This window comes from Mauremys reevesii, linkage group 11, assembly GCF_016161935.1.
Source record: "Mauremys reevesii isolate NIE-2019 linkage group 11, ASM1616193v1, whole genome shotgun sequence".
NCBI lineage: Eukaryota > Metazoa > Chordata > Testudines > Geoemydidae > Mauremys > Mauremys reevesii.
The window spans coordinates 55,301,741-55,322,628 of NC_052633.1; the positions used below are offsets into that span (position 1 = coordinate 55,301,741).

The following is a 20,888-nucleotide window of genomic DNA, read 5'->3' on the forward strand; positions in this document are numbered from 1 at the left end:
GTTGTTCATAATTTCTTCATGGTTCTCCCGGAGACATTATATAGTTATACTATACTAAATTAGCTCTATAGGTTTTTCAAAATGTAGCATCCTATAAAAACAATATCATTACAGTGCATATTTTAGTTCAGTGGATGCAATGTCAGACTATTTGTTCAATGCCTGATAGCTTCTTGCCCTTGTATGAGTTTTGTATCTCTATCAATAGGAATTTATTTTGTTAACAAAAATATATGGCAGCTCTCTTCTTTGCAACAAAGAAGAAATGTTTGTAAAAAATGCATGTGTGGCTGTTTTTTTTTTAACTTAAGTCTTTCGATACTGTTTTGAACAAATCTAAAGAGATTTGAAGACAGACATTTTATATTATAACATTCCCAAGGGTCATATGTATGATCGTCTTTACTAAAGCTTCTTTCAGTCCCAGTTGAATAAATATGTATTTTATTTCACTAATCTTGAAACAACAGGAATAAAGTTTACCCAGGTCTTTTATACCTCAGAGAACAAAACAAATACTACAAATCTTTAGAGAGAAAGGATATACAAAAGGGCTTGAGGTGAATGTTTCAAAGCAAATACACTTTAAATGATGTGCAAATTATTTCAGCACTTGAACATGATTTATGAAAGGGGATTAGTCCACTGAAACAAGAACCCAGTTTAAACTGTTGGGTTTCAAAGTCAAATATGAGAAGTGGTTGCAGGAGAAGGAAGGAAAAAAAAACAGATAATAATCTATAGTGAAGATTTCTGATTGATTTTTCTTTAACTTACATTAGCTATCACTGTCATTCAAGTAGTGGGCAGTATAATATGCCTTCCTTTATGCTATAATTCTCCATAAAAATTAAGTATGCAATAATTATAATTAAGTAATAATGAGGTAATTAATACCTCACTATCTTGCTATTCACTGGTATGCCCCACAAATGAGCATGAGGAGCATGAAACAATTAAAGATTATCCAAGCTCAAACAAATAACTTCACAGTGAGTTGTGTGTCAGTGAATAGACCAATGAGTCACAGGTCACATCTATAATAATATATTATATTATATTATATTGTAATATACCCACATACTCTTCAAATAATGGGCAATAGCTACTCTTAAGTACTATGAAAATGATCACTTTTATGTAATTGTAAAGATTAATAAGTGAGCTAACTTTTCATGGTTCTATAATGACCCTGCTGTTCTAGTAGGTAAAGGAAAATTTAATGATCCTGTTCAAATGTGATTAATATCTAACTTCTTCCTGACTTAAAATCTGGACTTGGTTCAATAAAAATGAATTAAGTGAACATGCAGCAATTCTCTGCCAAACTTTTACATGGAAATTGGTTATGCCCAATTTAAAAATATGCTATTAAACCCAAATAATAAATTCTGGAAGGATTTAGAAAAGTAAATACAAATCATTATGCAATAAATGACCCGATGCAATAATAACAATAATAAAATGACATATTAAAAAGCAGCAGAACATTCATTCAAGGAACATCTATTGCTTTTAGACAACACCACAGTAAAACCACCTCCCCAAAATGGAGTAGAACCATGGTTGACCTACTGAGGTTGACGCAGTGAGTGTAGACACTGTATGACTTGTGTCGACTCCGAGAGTCCTCCAACAGTTGTCCCATAATGCCCCATTCCCTGAAATAGTGACTGCACTTGCCACTATTTTAAATTCCATTTCTTCTTAACAGATATGGAGCTTACCAACCCAATTTGCAGCAGCCTCATCAGCAAAGTACAGATCCTCAGACCACAATCAAATCTGGTCAGAGGTCAGTAATCAGTGATGTCTGACTGTTAAACGTCACTGCTCTGGCTTCACAGAGACCAGAAACCATGCACCTCTTTAATCTCCCCTGCCAAACGTGTTTTTGAAATGCCTTTTCCTGGTTGCCCACCTTGCAAACACACCTAGCAACTCTCCCTTATTCTGTGCAACTGCCCAACCACCCATGCCAGCTCCATGCACTAGACGTGCTCCTGCTTGGAGTAAACAGGAGATATTGGATTTCCTGGGCCTGTGTGGAGAATAAGTTGTGCAAACACAGCTGCGGACTAACCACAGACATGTGGACATGTATGAGCAGATTGCATGAGGGCTGCAGGCAAAGGGGTAAGACAGAGATTAACAGCAGTGATGTGTGAACTTTTGTGTGTGAACTAGCACTTTTACAAGCACTGCATGCGATAGTTGGTGGAGACTGCAAAAGAACTCTGCAGACCACTGTGGATACCTTGGTGAAGCCTGAGGGAAAAGACCTCTGTTATGAATAGTAAAGAGGAAGATGAGGACAAGGACAAGAGAGGAGACTTGGCAGGGGACTCCAGCCATGTCATGAGCCAAGACCTATTTGACACTCCACCACAGTCTAGCCATTCCCACCAGCAGAGCACCGATGAGATGATGAAGGGGAAGGGACTCTGGTTAAGTGTGTGCATAAATTTTTCCTTATAATTCTTAAATGTGAAGATGGTGCAAGGCCCATTGCCAAGCTAACAAAACAAAGTATTGACTTTTTATTGTTTTCCTCATACCAGAAGAGTTAGAGGTACAACCAACAGAAGTAGAGCCATTGGGTTAGGTGGCAGCAGGGCCGGGGGGAACCATGTGGAACAGTTTGTTTATATTCATAGGGATGCCCCTTTTATCCTTCTGAGATATAGTGACAAAACGTTCATGGAGATACTTTGCAATTCTCTCCTGAAGGTTTCCAGAGATGGCTGCCTCATTTCTTCTTCTCTGGTAGGACACTTTCCCACACCACTCGGTGATGAATTTGGCTGGCACCATTACAGTAAACAGCATAGTGGTATACAGGCCCGGACGGGACATAAGTAGTAGTTGTGCTCACTGTGCCTTTATGACCCTCATGAGCAAGATATCAGCTAATATCACCACTACCTATGGAAAATAGTGTCAATATTCAGTGTCACTGCCCTGTACTCATACTGATGGAATAGGGATTGAAATTGTATCACTCCAATCAACAAAAAAATTCTTCCCCTCTGTCCCTGATGTGTGATATTTACCATGGCTGGGACTGGAGAGTGATGCTTGACTGAGGCACTCCCAAGTTGAAGTGCCAATAAGTATTTCTTATTAAAAATATTTAGGAGAATAAGAGAAGAGCGTTTTGAAACGTATCTTTCTCTCGCCTTGTTTCTGTAAACCAATGATACATCTGCCTGTCTTTATCATCAGTTTTTGGCATGGTGTCCTTTGAAGGGTGCCTCCTCCACGGATGCAGAATTGATGACCCAGAGGAGGAGGGAAAAGAAGTGGACTAGGGAGGATAAGTTCAGCAAGATCCTGCAAGCCAATATGACCGACATCATGGAGAAAGACAGAGGACAGGAAAAAGGCCCAGGACTCCCAGCAGGACAATGAGCAGGAAATGAACCAGGACAAAATGGGTCTTCTCAGGCAACAAATATTTTGTCACTATATCTCAGAAGGATAAAAGGGGCATCCCTATGAATATAAACAAACTGTTCCACATGGTTCCCCCCGGCCCTGCTGCCACCTAAAATACTGCAGACCTTGGAGAACTCCATGATAGCTTCTCTCAAACCCCACGACATCACAGGGTGCATCACAGAGTGTATCATTACCCCTAACACTCTGCAAGGAGAACCACAGCTTCACATACACTGACCTGTGAGAATGACGGTGGGTATAGATGTACCCACAAAGGACTACATTCAAATAGATAGAAATATTTACATCCTTCTACTTTTAAATTACCCCCATTAAGTTATGTTAAAAATTTGTGTAACATTGTCTGTGAAGTTTTTGCACATTGAATTTCTGCATTTTTTTTCTGCTCAATAAATTTCTCGTTTTGGAGAATCAAACGTATTAGTTCTCGATAAATACTGTAGACTGCATAGCAGTAGTCAAAGCAAACAATACTTGTAAATGTACACCAAGCACATAGGTTCAGGAAAACATCCAGACTTATTTATAAATGAACAGCAACAATTCCTAGCAGCATCCAAAGCTGCAGGCCCAGAGAACATTCCAGAACAGAACACTACTGGATGGATGACTGTTAAAGTGTTCTTTCAAAGTGTCCCTCAACCACTTATAAGAGCTCCATATTGGGCTCTTATAATAGTCCTTGTGTCTGGCTGCTCAAAATCAGCAGATAGTTACTCCCCCTCTGCCCTGTACCCTGGCAACTGCTTTTCTCCCTTTGTCTCACACATACTATACAGGACACAACAGGCAGCTACAAACACCGATATGTTCCTCACTGAGATCCAATTTAGTGAGTAAACACTTCAATCTGCCAAAGGCACATTCAGCAATCATTCTGCACTTTCTGAGCTGATAGATGAATCTTTTCCTGAAGATGTCAAAAAGGCCAGTGTATAGCTTCATGAGCCAGGGGAGCATGGAGTAGCCTACATCCCCCAGAATCATTATTGGCATTTCAATATTGCCAATGGCAAAGTGGGCTGGTACCAAAATATGGATATGACTACTGTTTATTGCCCCACTGCAATTCGAGTACCCCATTGCTGCAAATCCATCCACTATGGCCTGCACAGGAGCAGATGATTAATGGCCCTACACATTTGCATGACAGTAATAATACATAACAATACTACTAATAATGCACCGGCAATATTCTGGACTTTCATTTTTACATCTCATTTGGAACTTGTATGCCTTTATAAGTGGGACTGGCTTCCAAATATAACACCTATATATAGAGGAAAATGTAAAATATCCAGAGTGATTGCATGAGTAACTCCTAGATTTTAAGAAAGGTACAGGATACTTTACAGAAAAAGGACATTTTTAAAGATAAGGGAAAATTACAAGTAGAAACAATAAAAATAATGCAGTCAGTTAAGTCAGTTCTAGCTCTTATACAGTACACAGCAAACAAGGAGATCAAATTGGGTTTTTCTAATATCACAGGGTTGTTTTTTTTAATTTCGAAAATATTTAATGATTTTGCCTTGGCAACCTAAAACCGAGTAACAGATTACTGTTCCCGCTGCATAAGGAAATAACTGACAACAATTAGTATTTATTCTTGTTGCTTTTGTAATAAAAATAGAATTCCATCACTTTCAAGGAAATGTAAAATATTAATAAGTATGTGATGAACTGAGTAAATGTGACGCCATAAGGAAATGATGGAGAACAGGTTGGAAATATAGTGCTTTTGGAATGTACTGCATTATCAAGCTTGTGACTGTGCATTTTGACAAGAGCAGCCCTCAGATTGATATAGTAGCCAAAGGGCACTCTTCCTACTGAGAAGCCGTTTGTTTCCATTTGGAAAAGGGAAAAAAAATGGATTCCAGCCTACAATCAATAGAGAAGCTTCTAGCTACTCCAGCCCTGTCTCATTCACAAGAGGTCACTAATGAGTGAAAAAAAAAGCATGAGATAAAGATCAAAATGCAAAAATCACCACCTCCATATGCAACACAAAAAATGTTAAACCTATTACAGAGCAAAAAGTTAGATTTTTATTGGCTGTGGACAAAAAGTTAGTATTTATAATTGACAGCACACAAAACAAAGTCTACTTTCTAGAGAACTTGATTATTTAGGAGAATAGTAATGAGTTATAGATCTATCTATAGGGATATCTAAAGCATCAGCAGTTTAAATCCAACCCAGATTAGTGGTGAATTTAAATGGTTACCATAAAACGGATGTTCAGTGCCAGTGTAAAATGAACCTGCTGATCACAGGCCATTTCCTAGTGAACAGGTGTCTACACCACAGAAAGTACCATTATAGCTGGCACTAATTAGCACAACTGTTGGCAGTCTCAGGAAAAAGGCTAAGGTCTGAATGATCATGTACAGATTATGAAATATTCCCACTAATTTAAAAAATATCTGGCTGGGTTTGTACCTGGGCCATTGACTAAAGAGATCTGGTGTTGCTAGCCAAATTTCTTGCACTAAAGGTACAGGCTCCCAGAGTGCAGGATTCTGCTTTAATGCAAAAAGTGTTCCAAATGGGCTGAGCACTCCTATTACCATTGACACAGGGCAAGAGGCTACCCTACTGCATAAGTAGTAGCTGTATAAATTAAAGCTGTGCAGTGGCTACTCTTGTAAAATCCAAGGTAATGGACTCCTGCATATCTGAGGGCAGGACTGAGGTCTTAGATTGTAATGATAATGTTTATGAATACTAGGGTGACCATATTTCCCTATGCTGAATATGGGACACCCCTGGTAAAATTACTCGTATTCAAGCAGGTTCAACAGCAATCAAGCAGAACTATGCAGTACAACCATTCAAATTAAAATCAAGTTGACTGAGCCCATGTTAAAAAGAAATACTGTGTAGCTGGATTCTTTTTATTTATCTTCTTATCTTTGAGGCTTTAGGGTTCACATGTGGAAAAGTGACACACAACTCTACCCCCCATTCCTCCCCCCCACACACTCCCGTACACCTCTCTCACATAGGGAGAGTGACTGACCAACCTGACCCTCCCCGTCCGGTGCTCTCCGCCCTCCATGCCTGACAGACCAGCCTCTCCTGGTACCTGGCACCGCGTCTTCCCAAGGCAACACATGGAGGGGTGGGGCACAGGATCTCATGCCCTTACTCTCCAGATTTCTTTGTAGAACTCATCACTTCTCTACCCTCCCACTCCCTACCCCCCCCCCATGTGGCTGGAAGCAGCTTGTCCCTTCCTGCCCCCACAGAGTCGAAAGGCAGCTAACGCCTCCAGATTGCTGCTGGCCACTGACATAACTCACCCACCTCCTGTCCCTCAGCTACAGTGCAGGCAGGAAGGGGTTAAGCCCTAAGGATGCATTGTGCACCAGGGCCCAGGGAACCTGACTGCAAGGGCTTTAGCAAACCAGCCAGAAAGGTGGCTCAGCAGGGGAGGGTGCCTAGGGGACGGAGAAGCCCCATGCTCCCAGGGTTAGGAGCCAGGGTTGGGTAAAGAGGGTGCTAAGCCCCACCCTGGGGGCTGCTGTGGATCCTGAAGATTCAGGGCATGAACAGGCTGGAAATTGCTTCCCCAACCACCACCACTCCAGAGCTTAGCTGAGGGGCGGAGAGTCTTCCACATGCCTGCGCTGTGTGCAGCTTGGACACATGCAGGGCTCAGATCCTCCTGGCCAGTGCCCCGGGCCAGAGGGTCTTGGGCTTTCCCAGGGTGCTGAGCGTTCCGATCAGGGGCTGGTTCTCCGCACAGCGCTGGGCGTGGGACATGCCCCACCAAGGGGAGGAGCAGTGGAGCTGGGGAGGTGAAGGGGCAAAGCAGGGAGAGGACAGTGAGAGGAGGAGCACATAAAGGGCCAATGGGTGGGCAGCAGAGGCGACACATAACCGGGCACTGCCTGGCACCTGTCCACACTCACCAGCCACCACAGCTTACAGCCAGCGCTGGCTAGAAATGGGACGGGGGCTTGGCTGCTGGCTGAGAGCTGGCACGCAGCAGGGGCTGCACTGGTAGAGCAGCAGGGGGAGTGGCCAGACCCGCACACTGCATCTTCGCCCTGCCACCAGCCTTGCACACCCACCCCCATCGGCAGCCACTGCACACCCCCCCTCGCTGCTGGTGGGCAGGCGGCTGGCAAGCAGGGATCCAGCCAGCAGCAGGACCAGCCAGTCCTGATGTGTGTGTGTGTGGGGGGGGAGGAAGAGACAGAAAATAGGGACAATCTGCCCATTTTTAAGAAAAAGTCAGGACACCAGCAGGAGGGCCTAAATATGGGACTGTCCCTTTAAAAACGGGACATCTAGTCATCCTAATCAATACCACCATACCAAAACAGGGAAACTTGGCAAACTATCAATTTAAGAAGGAAAGTAGATACTATGTCATTGGATTTAAATCCGGACCAGGTCAGTGGTAACTGAAAGTCTGTATAATTGAGCTGACCGATGTTCTGGGGCCTGTGTAAACTGAGTTTGCTGGTTTTCCAAATTGTCTCAAAAACCAGAATCACTAGTGGTACTAATTGCCATCATTTCTGGGAATCTCCGCAGAGGCACTAAGGATTACATGAGCATAGAAACCTAACTCTCACTCCTCATCACCTACAGGTCTCCTCAGGTCTGAACTGTGGGACAGTTTGGGCTGAAACCTGGGATAGTTGTTGTCTCCATGATACTTGCTCAATCAATAAGCAGAAACTTTCAATATCTTGTGCCAGACCTTTGACACTCTTTTACCAGCATTACATTTAAAATGTAAAGAAAAAATTACAGATTAATATAAACTGTCTCTGAATCGGAATTAAAGTTTTCCAGGAGGTGTCAGTAGCTCTTTAACTCACATCAGTTGCCTTTCTTCCCCACAAAAAGTCTGCCTAAGCTTTTACTTTCTTGGTTTCTGTCGGGCTGAGAAATAAACATACTTTAAAAATCCCTTTTTTAAAAAATATTTGGCTTTGCTGACAGTCATCAATAAAATGGAAGTAACAGAAAGATGATTGTTTAAATTTTGTAATAACTTTATAAGTGCACTTATTGCAGATACTGCACATATCTTCTCTGTGCTCTGCAGTCAAACTGGACAATGAAACGACCACCTGTTAACTGCTAACAATGTGTCATTATCAGTTCTCATGCCTTTTTAAAGCAATTTTGGCTCTAGCTGCCAATAATTCTGGCGACGATACTTGTGTGAACATTAAGGGCACAGAAAGCCAAAGGCAGAAAACTGACAATACAGTTTGTGCTTGGACTGCTAATAAGTAAGTGAATACTATGATTTTTCTAATTCCACATAATTACTTAATCTCATGGGGCAAAAAAAAAATCCAGATACATATTTTTAAGCAATACAATCTACAGTGTTTAAATATAAGCTTCAGTTTGGTGAGATTTCACACCAGATACTTTCAAATTTTTAATGTGTTTAAACAGCCTCTAACAAGAAAGAGGCCACTCACAACTCTCTAAGGTCTAAAAAAGAAATGTAGACTAAGTTTATGTCATTGGTGGTGATCAGTTTCTTCTGTTCTGTCTCCTAAATCATTGTTGAGTGAAATATAAGAATTATGATACCATGAAAACAAAAAAGGTCAGCAAACGGTGAGACAGTTGTAAGGCACTTTGCCATTAAATTTAGTTGAAACAGAATCAGGTCCTTAGACTGTGTCACTGCTTGTTGAGCCTTTTTTAAAATGTATAGCAAAAATACAATGTAATAACACAATACAAAGATATATAAGAACATTGTTTACATGCTACAATCAAAACTGCTTTACAGTCTATTAAAAAGAGAACAACAAATCTATTCAACTAGACAAGCTACAGAAACCAAATAAGGCTATAGGTTTCAAAATGAGGGAGTTAACTGAATTTACTTTTGTATTTACATATGTAGTTCTCACTGTTGTTACCTATATTGACACCCATTTATCAATGAGAATAAATCATCCATCTATCTAGCTGTGGTATTTCTAAGGCTTGTATCACTTTAGCATTTAATACTCCAATCCTGCAAAGAGTTGTGCATAGGCAAATTCCTTTGCCTGCACAGAGCTCTCCCACTTGTGTGCATTTCAAGGCATATGGAAGCTGAGTTTATCCTAGAATCAGTACGTGCATCTCATATCAAAAAAGGGAAACAATTCTAATTTTAATGGTGTGTATGGCATTAGGAAGCCATGAAAAAGCTCTCTGCCTTTAGTCCTCACAAAATCTTCAACATCTCAACACAATTTCAAAAAGAAAGATTATCTGGAGTAGAATAAATCATTACTGGTTTCAGAGTATTTTCTGTTATCATCCTAGGCAAATAAAGTAAAACGTCAGACTTTTGGAATTTAGTTTTTTTCATAACATTATAGTAATGTTTCTGGTTGTCTGAAGCAAAAGATCTGCCTTTTCCTGTACACAACTCAAGAGCACAAACATCTATCAGATAAAATTATTCTATCAAAATTAGTTATTTTCCTGAAATAGAAATAAAGTCATTATAATAAAATGTTAGGATAGGATGCAGGTTTGAAATAAACACCTTGGATACTTGTCTTTGCTTCCTGTGGAATTTATTTAGGTTAGAAGACAATGTCCCCCCCCAACTCAGACACTTGCAGATAAAAATTGTCCTTTGCTTAGATGTAAGTTATTTACCCAACAAGGGCAAAAATAGGGCCTAATATTAAGTTCCTAGTTTCATTACATTTTATAAATAATACAAATTATCTTATACAAACAGTTATTTAGTTTTAAAAACTTACTTAGAGATTTTCTGTGCTCAGACTTTGGTTCTTTGGACTCAGTACTTAAGCTGCTCAGTAATTCACTGCTAGAGGATCTTTGAAGTTTGAACTCCAGATTTCTTGGTGTACAAATCTGTTCTTTTGGCTGGAAATAATGATTTTTAAAAAAAAAAAATATTATATGGAACAATGAAGTACAAAATTACAGAACATTCATAGAATCAGAAACGGATAGACACTTATACCAGATGATATAATGAATATTTAAGTTAAGGAAAGCGTAATACAAAACCTGTTTACCATAAGACTGCTGTTTTATAACCCTTACAGTTGGTTTTAATTTCTCAAATAAATTTCAGATGCTAAATTGGAAAACAAAAGGCCTAATTTTTTACGTTGGTGACTGAAATGATTTCCCCACTGCATGTGTGTCCAAAGGGTGTTTCTGAATTATTGCAAAGAGGAAGTTTGTTTAAAATAGTCTGGCTTCCTATCTTGGAAATTACAGTAATTGTTGAGTTTCAAGTACCACTAATGTGGGATTGGATTCACTTTGAATGCATTTTGGAAGTGGAGAGACAAAGAGGACTCAATGATCCCCTCTTGTCCTACTTCATCCACATGGAAGGCAACCAGAACAGGACTGGTCTCTTACAACAAGAGGGGCAGTGCTATTGTAGCTGGGTTTGACCAGGAAAAATGGAGATGAAATCACTCTGGTGCCCACAAGCTCAGATGAATTTTTAAAGAGAAACGCATGTTAAACCTTTTCATAGTTATAGTGGGGGGCACAGATCAGCGTTCACGTTGCCCTCCCCATCAGTACCCGGCCTGGAAGCTAATGATCTAACCAGCAGACCAAATTTGGTGATGAATCCTGGCCATGTGCCACCTGAGGTACATTGCACATACACTAAGAAGATGATAGTTACAGCAGTTGCTGCATCTGTGTATAATTCCCAGTCCACACTGACTTGATAATATGCACATGCCACTGTCCTGCATGGATAACATAGGGCAGACACTCATCTGGTATAAACTGTCATATCTCCACTGATGATGATAATTTACATCAGCTGAGCATCTACCTTTATGTGTTTCTTTGTACTCCCCTCCGAAGAGGTTCAGCCCCTTAAAGCCAGGATTTCACCCTTAGAGGCACGTTAAAAAACCAAACCAAACAAAAAAAGAGCAACTGAATTCATGGGAGCGTAATTGAACAACATAAGCAAGAAAGTGCTTCCGCAGAAACTCCACCCAAAATTCTCCAGTAGGATATCAAGTAACAGTACATTTGACCAATGAAATACAATGTATGAAGACATACATCCTCAGATCAAACTTCCCTTGGCTGATTACAGCTTGCAGGTATTGCATTGCTTATAGCTCTTTAAAGAAGCTGTAGCCATATACAAATTAACCCTTTTGGACGTGTCACATAGACCACATTCACAGATACCAGTTTCAGGTGCTATCAACTCAGTTTCAGCAAAATCCCCTGGAAAATTCAGCAAATAGAGATAACTTTTCTTACTACATTTTGCAGTAATCAAGAGGGGTCAATGTCCTATAAAAATAAATCTGTTCTTGGATCAGGCATAGATAGAAAAAGGGGATTTGGAATTTATACTGAGTATAGCAAAAAGAAAAGAAAAAAAACTATGGCTGAATTGGGTTGGGTAATTAAAAATGGTTTTCAGAAAATACAGCCCTGCTTATTTCTAGAAGAAAAACCCCAGCCTTCCTGGGAGAATAACAGCAATCAGTTACAAAGGAATATTATTTGCTAGTGCTATTCTTGTGAATAAGTAATATGAAAATGCATAAAAGGCTCAAATGTATTAATAGTTCTATTGAAGATTATATACTGTAGGCTGCATAAACAGAAAATGTAAAAATTCATTAGTTATTAAGCGCTTGTGTGCTTTTACAACCCACAGTAAACCAATGCCCTTGTTATTCCAGAGAAATAAATGCAGCATTCTGTTTTAAGACAGGAATCAAATGACTTTTTAGTTCAACAACCTTGTTTATCTGATTTTTTTTTACGAGATATACATACATACATATTTATATATCCTCCAAATAAAGGAAAGTCTCTCTAGTTAGCTAGCTTTCTGCCTGTCTAAAACCTCTATAGATGCCTGAGCAAATGAAGTTTAAATTACTACATCTTAATTAATAAAGGTAACAGCCAAAACAAATACATACCAATCTGTCAATTGCATTTTTGATAGCGTGGAACCAATCCAATATGATGAAGTCAATATCTGACTGAAGGAGGAACTCATTTCCTGATATCGTTGTGATCTGGTTGGAGGAAGGGGGGAAGAAATGACAGGTAAGCAAACCACACAAGATAGATCATTTTATTTTATTTTATTTTGTTTTAGTAATATATACTCTCTCACACACTGAAATGCTTCCTTTTTGTGCCAGTAATTATCTCTTAGAGAACTGGGAATTACCAAGCAGTTTTGAACCTCTCTCTGAAAACTGTTAATCTATGTCACAACAAATGACTTATTGTCTCAGTAATATAACTATTAAATACAAAGAATACTAAAATAATGTTAATGTGACACAAGCTAAGAAAAGCCAGGGAATTCAGAGTTAAGACAGACGGTTCAAATCTAAGTCAAGGCACTCCTGAAAAAAATGCACAAGCATGTGTTAGAATTAATTGTGAATTTCCTATCATTTTAGGTTTCTGTTTCAAGTCTGCTAGCATTTGTTTTTTACATTTGATTTCTCTATATTGAAGGTTATAAATATATTTACCTAAGACCCCAGTATGCCTCTTTCTGAGCACTTCAGTCAAATTAACATTAGTGTTATTTCTTTTTTTTTTTTTAAAAACAACCCGATATATCTATAGCAAAGTAATTAGGAGCCCATTTACCAAGAAAAATAGTTTATCTGAATACAAGTCAATTTACATTTTTGACCCCCACACTGGGAATATTTACCAAAAGAATATTAATTCCCCTGACATGCAGCTCCACAGTCTAATGTAGCTGGTGATATTTGGTGTAAATATGCACACTTTCTTTCTCTCAGTCTGAACTTTTTCTGAAGTGTTATGGGAATTATTCATATTTGGAGAAAGAGCAACAGAGAATGCTCATGTCTTCACATAGAGGGACTGTGCATGAAAGATTCAGAATATAGGGGATGTACAAGTGGTCTATGAATTTGGCCATTCATTCAGACGTGGTCCAAACTTTATAACTGGGGACCATATCCTGAAGCTCTTACTCAGGTCTTTCGCAAGCAAGAATCTCACTGAAATTTTTGTCCAAGAAAGTAATGAGGACAAATGTAAGGTTGGCAAGATTTGGACTTCGATGTTCATTTGAACAGAGAGACATGATATGGTGTGGGGTTACTGTCTAGTCTCACTACACCTGGAGTTCATTTTAAGGCATCAAGGTGCAAAGGCCAAGTGTCATTACCACCTAAGCTTCTATGCTTTTAATTTGACCACATCTTGGAGTGCTTAATTGCTAGTCAAACCCTCATCCTGGTGTGATATCCACAAGCACAGACCCTTATGGCCACATGAGTCCCACTGATATCAGCACACATCATTTCCCCATCTCTTCTTCCCTGCCATGACATCAGAAAAGGTGGCAAAAGCCAATGCGGCCTAAGGCTTTATTAACTGTTCTGTGACTCTCTCTGATTTGAGGAAACCCCTCTAAGAAGTAGTTTCAGAATCAACAGCAGCTAAGGAGACTCCAGGCAGCATAGCTCCATGAAGTCATCCTGTCAGAGAGGTAGGGAAGGTGGGGCAAAAGGTCCAGGACCTAGCTTCAAATCACAGGGCATCTGTGCAGGCCTACACTGGGATGCCTGGGCACTGGAAGTGGACCTGACGCCCATTCCATTGTGAGCAGGAAGATGATGACAGACTTTCAGAACAATTGGGGAGAATTCAGAGCCCCTTCCATAAAAGAGCCAATCAGCCCATAGCTGATTATATTAACCCCTAGCATAATCACTATCCTGTAGATCTCAAATATTTGATTTCCAAAGCCAGTGTTGTTATCCTGCTTGTGAACTAAAAAGATAAAATCCCCCTCCCTTTTTTTAGGAACAGTGCAAATTCAAAATCCAACTTAAGGTAACCAGATCTCTGATTCTTTCCCTAGTTTACACTGAAAGCTTTTGGGTTATAAATGTATTACATAACATCACAATTTATTAACATACACATGCAGAAATGAATTAGACCAAACACAGAGGACAATCCAATCTAATACATCTCTTTCAGTATAAACAAATCATTATTAAAATTATAAAAAGAAATAACATTTTCAAAGTAAAAGCAACATACATTATTAGATTTACTGTATTTTGAAGGCTTAAGAGGGACACAACATAGTTCAGTCTTCCATTCAGTAACGTCAGGCTTTATTAAAATACAAGTATTTCAGCATTGCATAAACATTGTACCGTATGATATGCAAAAGAGATACTTCACTGCTAACAAGACAAAAGCAAAACACAGTTTGAAAGTTTCTGTGTCTGAATGTGTTATTGTAATAATCATATATAAACAGTGATTTATGAATAAATCAGTAAAATAGATCACAGAATTGCAGGAAGAGATTTCATTCAAAATATACTCTAAGATATAGTTCAAGTCCGTTTCTCTCTTTCTTCATACTAATCTTCAGAGTAACTAGGCAATTTCAAGAAGACTGCTACTGCTCTCTACAGTTTAAATGCATCCACTTCTTAATTACAGTCAGTAATTGACTTTGTTCTGCTCCATTCCAGTCATTCACAGGAAAGCAGTTCCAAAGGCTTTGGCTGGTAAATCCCATTTAATGTGTAGGTTTCCTATCCCACTTTTATATATTACCTCCTTACGATTTCTGATAAATGGTTCTTGGAAAGGATTGCTAAACCATACTTGCACTTTCAACAATCGAATTTCCAACACCCTAGGGACAAGACATCAGTAAAGAATGCTAGCTTTGACTAAACCTTGTGATTGAACAATTTATGATCACTGCCCTAAATGCTGTATAACTAACAAGTGTAAATGGTTCAATATTAAGGCGTGCTAACATGCCATCTCTGTATCAGGCATAGCTGAAATAAACATAGGGACCAGAAAAAATGAAACACAACTCTGCAACAGTATGAAGAGCTCTAGCTAGAGATGCCAGACTCCATTTTGCCTATTACTCCACTAATTTAAATATCTCCTGAAATCCCTTCTCTCTGCATATTATGTTTTCAAGGCATGTATTCTGGCAACTATGTGTTGATGTACCTTTAAAAAATTGCTGATATTGTCAATATGTACTAGAAACCTAAAAGGAATAAATAACTTGTATAGCACTCTGTTATTTGGGGAGTGAGTGTCATCCAGTGGTTAGAACAGATGACTAGGATTCAGGACTCCTGGGTTCTCTTTCTGGCTCTGTAATTGACTTGCTATGTCACCGTGGGAAAATCACTTAAAGTACAAGATCCTCTTGTGTTTTGCATTTCACCACAGCATAGTCTGGCTATACAGCCAGCTTAACTAGCCAAGTGAGGATCATCCCAACATAAGGACTAGAGTTAACATACTCTTCATGATGCCAGCACAGTAGGAAAACAAGGGTATGGAACACTCCTACATGTTAGTCCTGGGCCGCTTAGGGATTGCTATTAGGTGCTGCCCTGTAAAGCCATGTGAGGAGGCTAATTATGACTACCATTACAATGATACTAACCAATGCATAGGTGCTCCCTAGAATGAATGCACTACACTCCAGCGGTACCCCCTTCTAATAATATTTTACCTGACTTGTATTACTTGCACAAGTTCATGAATGTACCACTTCAGGGCTTCCCAAACCTTTTCAGAGCATGAATCACAGCTGAAGAGAGTATCCCACAGACCACCTTCCCTTCCATTGGTCATTGAGTAACATTCTTACAGCAACTGCATCAATTGCTTACGTGGAAAATATTCTTAACTACCTTTAGTACAATTTTGAAGGTGGAATCAAAGGGGATATTATTAGCCAGCTTTCCACAGGCCATTGGTGCCTGAACCTCAGTTTGGTAACCATTGTATTAGTTCAAGACAGTAACAAAGGCATTTTACATGACTGCCAAAATATTCTTTGAAATATCTGTATTTCTATATGCATACACATTTCTATACGCAGATTGCTTTACTGCCTACATTTGCTTTATCCACATTCAATAAGGTAGAAACAATTTTAAAGATGCTATTGACATACAATATATATAAGAGCCTTGGAAACTCCAGGGAGGTAAGGAGAGAAATTCATATGCGAGAACAAAAAGGCAAAAACATATAAGTGCACTTATATCAAAGTGCACATGTTCATCTCTTACATATTTAAGGCCTGTTTTTAGTGATAGTCTAATTTCAGACAGTGTAGAGCAAACCTTGATACAAGGCACCTAGCAGTGAAGTGAAAAGTCCAGTGGGGGTGAATGGTCGGAAGAAGTGGCAGCAAAAGATGGACCAACCCCTCATCTGAAACTGGAGAGGCTGGAAGGAGCAGCCCATAAATCAATGTGATAGTTGGTGATATGACCAGGGCCCATGGGGAATGTGGACATTCAATGAAGCCTTGCTGTAGCTATTACCATTTCTCTGGAGCTCTCAGTAGAACACAAAGCTGTCCCCCATCAAGGGAAGGTAATTTGCCCTTATATAGCACTTTCAATTCTGAGGATCTCAAAGCACTTTACAAACATGAATGAATTAAGCCTGACAGCAATCCTGAGAGACAGGTAATATTAACCCCAATGTACAGATTGTAAAATTGAGGCACCGCAATGTTAAGTGACTTCCCCAAATTCATAGCCAAGAATAAAACTTAAGTCTAGAACCCAGGCCTGTGCTTAAGTCACAAAAGCATCCTTCCACTCACAATATACACAAGATATGAGATCATTGCCATAGGTCAGTGATTCCCAAACTTGGGACACCGCTTGTCTAGGGAAAGCCCCTGGCAAGCCAGGCTGGTTTGTGTACCTGCCAGATCCGCAGGTCCAGCCGATCGCAGCTCCTACTGGCTGCGGTTCGTTGCTCCAGGCCAATGGGAGCTGCTGGAAGCAGTGCGGTCCGAGGGACGTACTGGCCGCTGCTTCCAGCAGCTCCCATTGGCCTGGAGCAACGAACCGCGGCCAGTGGGCGCTGCGATCGGCTGAACCTGTGGACGTGGCAGGTAAACAAACCAGCCTGGCCCGCCAGGGGCTTTCCCTACACTAGCAGCATTCCAAGTTTGGGAAACACTGCTCTATAGCACAGGGTTTACTCCCCTGTGAAATAGGTGGTGGGATAGCCTGTGTCTCTGAAACAATTCTGATCCAATTCACATGCTCCCCAACCTTTGATCTCTGGAAATGTGTGTCTATTGTACCATTTTCCAAGGCTGCCCTTCTGTCATTGCTAGCCATCCTGATCCCTATTATGGAGAGGGGGCACCGAAAAGATAACAAAGCCCCATGCTGTTTATTTTCCTCAGACATTTTGGAGGGTCAAGCATGGAGTCCCTCTGCCCCACATAGCACCACCATATTTTCCATCCCCAGCCCAGCCAGTCACCATGCTTAGGAAGGAAATGGTGCTGTGGAGGTGGCTGACCTCCCACCTTTTCATGTGGGGGAGTGGCTATCCCTGTGCCGAGGATTCCCTCCATGCACAGATCTGGGGGTTATGATTTTCTCCTCATGTAATTATACAGCAATGTACTTCCCCCTCCCCCATTGACACATGTCTGGGCTTGCAAATGCCTGAATTTCACCCAGAAAAAAAAGCTTAAAAATTAGAGTTTTTTCCTCCTTTTCTTTACATTTATCGTTAGAGTATAGCATAATTTTGGTACAGAATACAGTAGATATTCATGGGTTTATCCACACCCAAAGTAAGCAGAAGTAGAATTTAATTAAAATAAAGTTTGGAGACATTTGGCACTTCTTAGTGGTTTAATTAATCTGGTATGAATTGTGTTTGAACTGAATTAAACAGAAACAGAGATCTGTAGTTTTTTAAAACACGTCAAAAGTGTATTTCATTGCTAGAAGTTGATCTAAATTATTTTCTCTTTGATAATTCAGTCTCTTGCCATGTTTGTGCTGAATGAGTAAGCAGTAAAAAGAATATATAAAATACTTACTTGTGCTCCACTATAATGAGGTAAATATGCAACAATGAACAAAATGAACAAAAGCAAACAAACAATCAGTATTCTACTGCATTTTATTCACCTTGCATCACATATCCATGCTATGATATTTCCTATCAAGCTAACATTGTCATGGTTATGCTAATAGTTAAATTACTTTAGTGGACTCAAAGGTGTTTATGACCACCACGGAAATTACATTATCAGGCAGATTGTCTATCTCAAATTACAGTCTGGCTTGACTAACCTCTAATAGTCCTTCTGACATGTCAAGCAAAGTTAATATAAAAATGAGGATGAAATATCAATTAGAAGAAAAAGGTCTTCTACCAGCTCTCCAAAAAAATGTTTCTTGTTAAAACATTTTGTGAGAAAGTATTTGTCTTGTGTTCCCAATGTTGCTAGATGTTAAGTAAATATATGCTGATTGCAAAAAAGTTGCTTTGGCAACTCTCTTATTAAAATGCATTTGTAACCCCTATCTGTCATGAAAGTTTTAAAAAGTTTGTTTACTTTGGATAGCCGCCTTATCCAAGGTTACCTCAGCAAACAATGATGGCAGTCTTCAGAAGTTGTGTGAGGAACAAGCCACTGGGGATCCATTTTTGTTTTAATTGGCACACACAAACACTTTTCTGGTCTGTCAAAAAGATCAAGCTAATATGCATGGAGGGTGTTATATTCTCAGCTTTTGGGAGTAGTAAAGCTCCCTTTATTTAAGTAATTTAAATGATAGACTGCAAAAACTTTGCAAGTCAAAAAAATGTTTTATGCTTTCTTTGGGAATATTTGTTTTGAGCAACAGCGAATGTTCTACATATCTAACAATGTTGAACCTTATGTTATAATTACCCTGATTCTTTTGACTCTTCAAAAAATTGTTACTAAATCCAAACATTGCTAAATAAAAGAGGCAACAAATAACTCCTGCATTTTTACAACTTCCACCATGGTAACAATTGTGAGCCCATTTTATTCCAGAAAGTTATGGGATATGTTTTCAGTGTGTTTGGGTATGATTGATTTGCATGTACATTTGGTGGAAACGTCAGTAGCGTCATCAGATCAAAACAAACTGCTCCAGTAAGTAATTTGTTATTTAATGGGGAAAAAAACACAAATGTTTGGGCTACAAAAAAGAGTGGTTTTCAAGTGGATACAAAATTCTACTGGTCTGAGGTTCAAACTTACAAGGAAGAATGCTTTCTTAATTGAAATTGAGATGTCTCTTTGATACCCCCAAACAATTTTGCCCTGCGAGTTCTTAGAACAGACACTTGTTCAGCATAATAAAATCATATATACTCAAAGTTTGGATTGTTCAAAAAAGAAGATGTGTCTTGGGGTCTAATTCTTTTCTCTTTCACTTACCTCTTACCAGTTAATTGTACCAGTTACTCCTGAATAACACCAGCGTTAATGAGGAGATAATTGGGTCCTCTATCTGCATTACAGGACAAATTCTTTCCCTTCTTCCTGGTCTATAAAGGATCCCTGAGGCAGTAGAATGGATCTGATTCCAATTCCAAGGCAGATGGATGGTATTTGGGAAACTCCTGAAGGGGAAACAGACCTCCTGAGCAGCAGGAGCACAGGCAGAAAGGCAGAGAAGAAATGGGCTGGAGCTGGTAAATCCTATGCTCCATGAATAAGTCAGCTATTGTCCCTGTGTGAGTCACAAGAATAGCCAGAGATGAGAAGGCTCTCATAGCCTGTCTTAGAGGGCTAACATGAAGAGAACTGTAGGTATAGAGGACTCCTCTCTTTTAGATTGTGCAGAACACCTTAATGCCAAGCCTGGCTACTCAGATTGGGAGCTGAGAATGGGATTTGTGTTTGAAATAAAAGGAATGTTAAAGGTTAGTAAATCCAGACTGTAATTTGAGATAGACAATCCGCCCATTGCATATCAAATTGAATAAAGTTGAATTTTCACCATTATAATTTAAGTTATATGTACTTCATCATCTTTTTTTCAGCTCACAAGCAACAGTTTTCCATGATAGACTTCAATTAAAAATATTATTGCTCTTCTGGTTGAAGAAATAACTGATGGAGAATTATAAATAATGCCCAAAGTTACAAGCTGAGAGCACTATTATCCAATCAATGCCACATTTTACTCCCATAGGGCACAAACGATTAACTACAGAAATCCTGTTCAGTCAGTGTCTGGCCAGTCTTTTTGTCAGCAAAACACTACTGGCCAGCTTAGATGTTAGTATTGTCAAACTATTTTTAATGACATGATCATGTCTTGGCCATTGAAATTGTGTTTTCCCACTGACAAGTATAATACGCTCGCTCTCTCTCTCTCTCTCGCTCCTTCTTCTTCTTCTCTTCCCTCAGGGAAGACGGAAATGTACAATGAACACAGAAACAGACCGTGTTTGACGTCATGACATTGAATGTGCTCTTTTGCCAACAGCAGCCAACCCTGCCCGTCACCACTAAGACCCAGCATCAAGCACCAGTGTTGCACTCCCAAAAAGAGCTAGTTAGTGCTTGTTAGGATTGA

General features: G+C 39.6%; 1 protein-coding gene across 10 annotated transcripts in view; it reads right to left on the reverse strand.

Annotated features, from left to right (window-relative positions):
- The window catches only part of ARHGAP15 (Rho GTPase activating protein 15), a 464,338-nt gene that overhangs the window by 196,248 nt on the left and 247,202 nt on the right, over window positions 1-20,888 (reverse strand). For all 10 annotated transcript variants that reach the window (XM_039495675.1, XM_039495671.1, XM_039495670.1 and 7 more), the window contains exons 7-8: window positions 12,411-12,509; window positions 10,218-10,344 (exon numbers count right to left, since the gene is read on the reverse strand). In XM_039495675.1, the coding sequence (XP_039351609.1) occupies window positions 10,218-10,344; window positions 12,411-12,509 (226 nt within the window). The remainder of the gene's footprint in view (window positions 1-10,217; window positions 10,345-12,410; window positions 12,510-20,888) is intronic.